Source organism: Astatotilapia calliptera, chromosome 12 (genome assembly GCF_900246225.1).
Source record: "Astatotilapia calliptera chromosome 12, fAstCal1.2, whole genome shotgun sequence".
Classification (NCBI taxonomy): domain Eukaryota; kingdom Metazoa; phylum Chordata; class Actinopteri; order Cichliformes; family Cichlidae; genus Astatotilapia; species Astatotilapia calliptera.
In genome coordinates, this window is record NC_039313.1 from 37,337,861 (window position 1) to 37,346,642 (window position 8,782).

General features: G+C 44.5%; 1 protein-coding gene across 1 annotated transcript; it reads left to right on the top strand.

The window, feature by feature from the left end:
* The first annotated feature begins 2,884 nt into the window (after positions 1-2,884).
* med27 (mediator complex subunit 27) lies at positions 2,885-8,502 on the top strand. The gene is made up of 8 exons (XM_026188661.1): positions 2,885-3,138; positions 3,906-4,050; positions 7,395-7,525; positions 7,649-7,742; positions 7,832-7,939; positions 8,018-8,059; positions 8,135-8,212; positions 8,297-8,502. Exons 1-8 carry the CDS (start codon positions 2,936-2,938, stop codon positions 8,429-8,431), a joined length of 936 nt encoding a protein of 311 aa, XP_026044446.1. The 5' UTR covers positions 2,885-2,935; the 3' UTR covers positions 8,432-8,502.
* Positions 8,503-8,782: the final 280 nt, after the last annotated feature.

Consider the following 8,782-nt stretch of genomic DNA (forward strand, 5'->3'; position numbering starts at 1 on the left):
ACTGTCCTGCAGCGAGGCTCCACATATGAGCGCACGGCCTCCTGCAGCACCTCGGCTCCATCCAGTCCATCCTGACTCTAAACCCACCCTGCTCCTCACACAGCTGTTGAGTCCCAGAGTCCCAGATTGTAGTCAATGTGGGAACACCTGGGAGTCCAGTTCCTGCTCTCAGCCACGGGTTGTTTCACTCACCTGCTGAGCTTGCACACGTGGTTGGCATCACTGGGCAGCAACTGATGGCACCTTTCTTGGCTGCTAACCCAAAGCACATTGTGCGCTGTCAGCCCTGCGTGCTGCACAATAACATTTACTGTTATTTACACTTAGCTAGATTATTGCAATGGTGTTGTGTTTATTATGTTGCTCTCTTTTTTGCTTGTTTTCTCTTCTTTTTTTCACCTGTTGAGGTCATGTCTGTCCCGTCTCTAACTACTGAAAATAAAATAAAATAAATAACAAAGGTTAATCCAATGGACCGATATGGCAAGGCCGTGATGATGCACTTGGTAAAGTAAATCTGTTGGGCATCTTGGCCTTCAGACAATAATTCTAATGGCTAAAGAACCAAATCAAATAGGCAAAAGGAAACAAACAAACTAAAAACTGATGGCAGAAGATTGGTTTGGCCTACCCCTGACCAACTGCCACTCCCTCAGCCTGGGCCTGTTGGAGGTGACTTCCTGTTAAAAGGGGGTTCCCCGGACCTTCAGTGCTCATTAAGAATCTCAGAGGTCAGGTGATTTTTGTCTCCGGGGAAGCAGAATGAACAAAGGTCACGGTTACATGTAAACATAGCTGGACTGGCCATCGGGCATACCGGGCGTTTGCCCGGTATGCCTCGTTTTTATGGGCCGATGGGGTTTTTTTTCCCGTTTTTAACCGTAACGGTATAAACAATGAAAGGTGGTGGATTGGCCAGATGCTGGGAGATGTGTAAAGATAACTCAGTTGTTTGGTGGTGGCTATCGCGGAGCTGCCACAGATTCAGTAACATTAGCAAGTGGTGGAGGCCAGCAGGTGGATGACGGAAAGGCAGGAGGAGCAGAGACCCGAAGCAGCCGCCGGTCCGAGTGTCAGGAGAACTGAACTTCAGGTTCAGCAGCACGTTTAAGCTTGATCAGCTGTTGTTAAAATGTATTTAATATTAATTTCTAGTATCAGCTGATGTTTGCTGGAGCCACAGCTGTAAAGCTGCTGGTCATGATGTCGGTTTGGATATGTGGTGAGAGGGAAACATGCAGATGAAACCAGGAGATGTCCTTACTGGATCATCAGAGCTGAACAGGTGATGGAGAAACAGGTTTACCTTTTAGGTGACATGGATGAGTTGAAGTTATGAACTGTTTCTGAGAGACAAATAACACCAGGATCCTTTTCTAAGCAGCTGACAGCTGGTAACTGTGCAGGGGCGGATCTAGCAAAGTGTTGCCAGGGGGGCACAAGGAAATACTTTTCTCTCTTATTCTCATTTAAAATGTCTCGCTTTTAACAAATAATTATCTGAATCTTACAACAAACGTTTTGATCTGCTGTAAAATGCATAGAAATCCATTATTGTACATAGTAATTTTTTTCAAATTCAAATTCAAATTTTATTTGTCACACACACACAACCATACACAGTATGACATGGGGATGAAATGCTTGTAGCTGTACAATGCCCAACCATTAAATGACAGAAAAAAGTTTTACAGTATCTACAATTTACAGGTTACTACAAAATTTAAAAATTAACTTAGAAATTTACAGTAAAAAATGTGCAAAAAATGTGCAAATAGCAGAAAGGGTCCAATCATAATTTCTTCAGAAGTAAGTACTGTATATGATGCCAGTATTTTCCCACATTTTCTAGATTCTGTACCAGTACTGTGTAAAATTCTTTCTCACCTGTCTTTCTGTCTCCTTTCACTTTGTAAAGGTTGCCATGTTAGAAAACATATTTTGCCCTGCCATGCTGTTTATTGATGTGGCAAATGAATAGTTTATGAAAATATATCTAAATCTGTCATCAGTAATCAGTAATGATCATGTCTCACCTCTAGTCTCCTCTGTCTTAATTTCAGGTTTTCACCATGTGCTGTAGATAGTTCAGGAGGTTAACTCGACCAAGCAGTCTGCTTCCAGGTACTGTTTAAATTCAAATTCAAATTTTATTTGTCACGTACACAGTCATACACAGTACGATATGTAGTGAAATGCTTTGACAACTGCTCGTGACCTAAAGAAAACAAAAAAGGGAAAAGGCTATGAATAAGATAGGAAATAAATATGAAAAATTAAAAAGGGTAAATTTAACTAGGAAGGAATAAAATATAAATTAAGATTAAAAATGAAATAACTGTACAACACAAATTAGAATGAAGGGTAAATTTAACTGGGAGAATAAGATAAAATATATAAATTAAAGTTGAAAATAAAATAACTGTACAACAAAATACACAATATAGAACTATATAAGAATGTATGAAGAAATCTAAATAAATATATACACAATAACAGCAGCTGTACAAGTATTAACTGGAAATGAAGAATATAGTGACCAGTGTTGTGCGATCCACATTATGTCTTGTAGAATACCAGAATATGCAGGATGGTGGAGGTTTAAGTTTATTAGACTGATACATATATACCAACAACACAGTGTACATCACTGTGACAACAGCGTTTGTTTCCATTCAAAGGCTTTATGGTTTTTCCTATAATACCTGGTGGGCCGGTCTCTAGTCAAAATGCCCGGGCCGATTTTTTGTTCCAGTCCAGCCCTGCATGTAAACACCTGTGACCTTTAACCTTCTATCTTTACATTTATTTACATCATCATCCAATGACTGTAAGATTGCCTTTCCAGTCAGGGTCACGTTTTTTTGTTTTTTTTAACGACTTCCTAAACGTCATCAACGCGCGCCAGCAGCCGGGGGGGGGGAAAGCAGAGAAGATGGCGGACGTGGTGAATGTCGGAGTGAACCTGGATGCGTTTTCTCACGCCATCAGCGGCATCCAGGCGCTGCGCTCCAGCGTGAGCCGCGTGTTCGAGTTCCTGAAGGACGGCATGAAGAATCGCGAGACGCTGGAGGGTCGAGAGAAGCAGTTTATATCCGAATTCCAGCAAAACCTAGAGGCGGTCAACAGAGACCTCAAGTGAGTCCAAACACTGTCCGTCAGGATCCAGCCTACAGAAAAACACACTAACCCCCAGACCAGGGTCCATTCATATTTCTGCCGATTTAAGAGTTAATACACAAAGACATGCTGACAGACCAGGGTCCATTCATATTTCTGCTGATTTAAGAGTTAATACACAAAGACATGCTGACGGACCAGGGTCCGTTCATATTTCTGCTGATTTAAGAGTTAATACACAAAGACATGCTGACAGACTCATAACAGACCAGGGTCCATTCATATTTCTGCTGATTTAAGAGTTAATACACAAAGACATGCTGACAGAAGAGGGTCCATTCAGATACATAATTTTCTTAGGGATTGATAAAGCATTCTGATTCCTGATTCTAACAGCTGCCAAGCACCTACTGTCGCTGTGTCGTTGGTGTGGAAACTTGAAATACTGTCCAAAGGGAATTCTGGATCCTCAGAGCAGATATGCATCTTCCTCACGGGAATTATTAAAATATAAAGTTCATTTTCTGAATACATCCTAAACTGAAGGCGACTTTCCGTGCCACAGAGCAACACTTGGAGTGTATTTTGAGACAAGACAGCAGCTGATGGTCAGGATGATTTTAGGTCCATGTTTACTGAGAGTCTAAGTGTAATCAGCCATGCTCGAGCAGGCTGAAGTGAGCCTGACCTCTGACTGTTATTTTATGACTTTTTAATCCTAAACACGTTTTTACGGTTTGACTTTCTCTGGCGACTGAAAATCCGTCTCTCTGTCTGTCTGTCAGTGAGCTGGAGCGTCTCAGCGGATTGGTTGGTCGCCCCTCAGAGTCCCACCCCCTCCATAACAGCGGTCTGCTGAGTCTGGACCCGGTGCAGGATAAAACTCCTCTGTACTCTCAGCTGCTGCAGGCATACAAGTGGTCCAACAAGGTAACCGCTAACGTGCACTTCCTGTTCACTGATGATCAACGTTCCCTCTAATGTTTCATGAACACACAAACTCCCTGAGCGTCCCTTGGACCACTGTGAGCAACATCAGACGTGTGCAGTGTGGTCACGCCAGCATCCAAGTCACATAGGTTTATTAAAGTAATCAAATTACAGCATTTATGTTAGACTACTTTAAATTAACTGCTTCAGCCTACTTACAATGACAATTAAAAACAATCTTGTTCATGACCTGTAGCATGTTAACACTATTGGAAGGAAAAATAACTTGAACTCCAAGTTTGAAAACAAAGCTTTCTTTCTTTATTTTTCATAAAGCTCTGACTGTATTATGAGTCTGTGGTCTGGGAGAGAGTCTGTAACTCTGTCTGCAACATACAGTAAACAATGACCAATGTTGGGCAGTTAATTATATAGTTACTTCTTCAAAAAAGTAACTGAGTTATGCAAACAAAGCTTTTTGCAGCTGTTTACCTAAAAATGCAACCAAAGCGTTTTTAAATAAACATTTCAAACTATTTACAGAACAATCAGCTGTTCTGCATCAACTCTGATGCCACACAGATTATTTGTGTCGCTCCAAAAAATAATTTCTGTCCACTATGAGATGAAGGAGAACAACAGCCTGATACCTGCAGGCCTGACAGCAGCAGATGTGTCACTGCTGTAACACCTGTAACACTCAGCAGTCGCCTCATTGTTCTGACACACAACAACACTACTGACTACACTACACACTAACTACACACTGACTACACACTGACTACACACTGACTACACACTCACTACACACTAACTACACACTGACTACACACTGACTACACACTGACTACACACTGACTACACACTGACTACACACTGACTACACACTGACTACACACTAACTACACACTGACGACACACTGACGACACACTGACGACACACTGACTACACACTAACTACACACTAACGACACACTGACGACACACTGACGACACACTGACTACACACTGACTACACACTAACGACACAAGATTAGTGCTAAACATTGCAAATCTCTCACATCTCAAACACGCCGTCACTCCTAAAACTTCCTCCTCCCTAAACAATAAATGCCATGTTGCCATATCATTTTGTGATTGGTCCACATGGTACATTTTTCCACCAATAGGAGAGGCTGGGGGAGGGGTGTTGTTTTTGCTCAGGGGGTTTTCCTTAAAAAACGCAGTTTTTACCGTTTCTTCCTGCAGTAAATATAAACAACGACAGTATTCAGGAAGAAAAACAAACATTGCAGATATTTTATCATAACTCTGGTTTTACGTGGCCGATCAACACAATTTAAAAACTGGTATAAAGTCCACACTTTGTCCGTCAGTTGTTCGTCTGTGCTGCTCACATCTCCAATGGTTGTACACGTTGTCATTAACGTGGCTTCACTCCACATCAGCCGCTTTGCTAGCTAAACACCGGTGTCGGCACATAAGGACGCTGTCAGAGCCTGTCAGCGACGTTGATTAGCTGCGTATCTATACGAATGTGAATCGCATCATTGGCTGGACTGTGGGATAAGGTGGCATCGTTCTGATCCCATACGGGAGCAGCCAGTCACTGACTAACACTGCAGAACAGGATTGTTAAAGTTTTCATTTTAATTTCAATTCAGGTTAGATTTTTTTTTCTGTGCGCAGAGACGTGCCAGCAGTGCGCAATTGCGCACGCACGCAGCTTAGAGGGAACATTGCTGATGAGGACCTCAGAGCAACCGCCCTGTTCACAGCGAGATCAAAGTGGACCTGAACCTGGACATTTCCCCACGGAGCCCTGCTGTGACACACCGTCACAGATTTAACAATTCAAGAAAGGCATGTTTAGCACCATCATAGCTAACTGAGCGGAGGAGACGACAGCTGAGCGTCAGTGTAGCGGGGTCGCTGTCTCCTGCCGTTCATGAGCGGTCCGTGCCTTTAGCAGAGAGTAGCTCTGTTGGCTGGCTGGTCTGAAACAGGACGTGCCTCTTGTTCGCTGTAATGTTCGGGTTTGCAGACACGTCATGATGAGGACTGTTTGAGTCAGGTGACCCGGTGCCATCAGCACTGTGCATCTCATATTTCATGACTTTGGGCGTATTCATCAAATACTGGCTTTTGGGGCGTGTTGGATCAAAAGAAATAAATATAACCACTTTTACCTCGAACCGGAGAAGCCACAGAAATTAAAGTAGCTACGACACACTGGATCGCCTAGCAACACAATTGTTTTTACACATGTTGGCGTGAAGGCTGCTGTAATGTGAGCCAGCTGGGTGAGTGATAGATAAATGTGTAGGGACTGTAACTGGAATTAAAGACTTGTGCTTACTGCGGGGTCGAAGATGGATGTTGAGCTGGAGTGAGGGCTGGGCCATGTATCGAATATACTTAACGAGTTTGTCCACATACGATGGTTAAAATGGCGTTATCGTAATCATCGAGTATGGGTTGCCATGGAAATATTACGGTGTCTGCACGTTTTTTTTTTCTCCCACACACTGCGAATGCATCATTAATCCCCCCGCCAAACCTCAAAACCTTCTACCTAACACACCGTGCTGAGCGTGCGTGTTTCAGTCATACCAGATAGGGAAATATGGCGACGGTGGGAGTTTCCACACGCCATGGGACACAAACCTGCTGTGTCGGTTTTATCATCGCTGTTTGGACTTCAGCTTCTGTCGTGTGAGGTTTTTTATTTGACTGTTTCACATGTTATAAGCACAAAGGACGACCTTTGTAACCTCAGTTGTTTGTTTTGTTTCGGTTTGTTAAAGTCGAGTGTTGACCGCAGACAGACGGTTGTGACAAGCCTCTGTGTGCAGCTGATGGTTCGTAGCGTTTTCAGACCAACAGAATCAGCCCCCGCCTCTGATACCCACTGTGTCAGCTGTGTCTCATTAATCAGCGAGTTCTTGATCGCGACTCTTCAGCTGCTCTGAGCGTGTCAGGTGCTTTGATGTTGGTCCACAGCTGGAGCTCATGGAGCTGCCACCACAGACCAAGCCAGCGGCGGCCCTCGTTTACGAAGGCTGAAGATGAGTCCTTCCACCGTCGCCGTCGTGTTTGCAAAAACATGGACGTGATAAAACCACTCCCTGTAAACTGGTCAGGGACCACCCACCCGGACGCTGCCTCCATGTTTTTACTGCCTGACAGTCAGACAGACAGAGGACACTGGGATTGTCCTCATGTGGACACTTGTGAGGTCGGATGCAGGCTGAGCGTCTTTGAGTGTGAGGAAAACGTTTAATCCATGTTTAGAGGCCCCGCCTACCGTCAAATCCTCACGCTGTGTTTGTGTGTATGTGTAGTTGCAGTATCACGCTAGCTTGGCCTCCAGTTTGTTGAACCAGCAGTCGCTGAAGCGATCAGCCAATCAGATGGGAGCATCAGCCAAGAGACGGCCCAAAGTCCAACCCAGTACTCTGGTACTGCCTCCACAGTGAGTACTATTGCACAAAATACTACAACAGTGCTACAGTAAACTATTTCACACCTTTATGCTGCGGTTCCCCTGGTTTATCCTTTCACACTAACACACGGGCACCTGTCACACCTGTCACAGGTACGTGGATGATGTCATCTCTCGCATCGGCAGGCTGTTTCCTGATATGACCATTGAGCTGTTTAGACCCAACGGGACGTCGGCTGTGCTGCTGGTAGTAGAATACACATTTAAACACACTTTGTGCCCACAGGTGTTTTCAGATCAGGTAACATGTGTCTGTCTCACCTGTCTCCGTCCCAGGTGACTCTGGGGAAGGTGCTGAAGGCCATCGTTGTGATGCGGTCGCTGTTTATCGACAGAACCATCGTTCGAGGATTCAACGAAAACGTTTACAACGAGGAAGGAAAGGTGAGTGTTCGCCTGACAGGTAACAGCTGATTATGTGTCCCAGGTAACCACGGTAACCTGTTCTTTTGTCCTCGTCAGCTGGATATCTGGACCAAGTCCCAGTACCAGGTGTTTCAGAAGGTAAGAGATCTCAGATGCATAGAAGTTGATATGTGGGCCTAGCATTCGGAGCCCTGATTAGCCAGGTGCTTGCAGGTAACAGACCACGCCACCACCGCCCTGCTGCACTACCAGCTGCCTCAGATGCCAGACGTCGTTGTGCGGTCTTTCATGGTGAGAGTAATCGGGCACCAGAGTAATCTGATTACCCTCTGTCGTTGCCTGTCTGTGTCTGACCCCTCTGTGTCGCCCTCTCAGACCTGGCTGCGGAGCTACATAAAGCTCTTCCAGTCGTCATGTCAGCGTTGTGGCCGTTTCCTGCAGGACGGACTTCCTCCCACGTGGAGGGACTTTAGGACCCTGGAGGCGTTTCATGACACCTGTCGCATGTAACAGGACACTTCCTGTTTATCTGTAAAGTTTTTCTTTATGTAAAGGTGTTTCAATAAAGTTTGTTTTGTACAGATGTGTGAGTGAAGCTGTTATTGATGTCTGCTGAGCCGTGAGCCTGTTCATGGCTTAAATTTATTTATTTATATATTTTTACAAAGTTTGCTTTCTGTATGCAAAAACCCCCAAAGTTGAGTCAAATTGATTTCTGTGCACAAACTTGGCCAAATAAAGGTGATTCTGATAATATTGCCCAGGGAAACGTGACTGCCAGTATGGGCAAGACTCCAGGTGCAGGCTGTGTAAAGATGCCCCTGAGACAATCCAGCACGTAGCAGCAGGGTGCAGGATGCT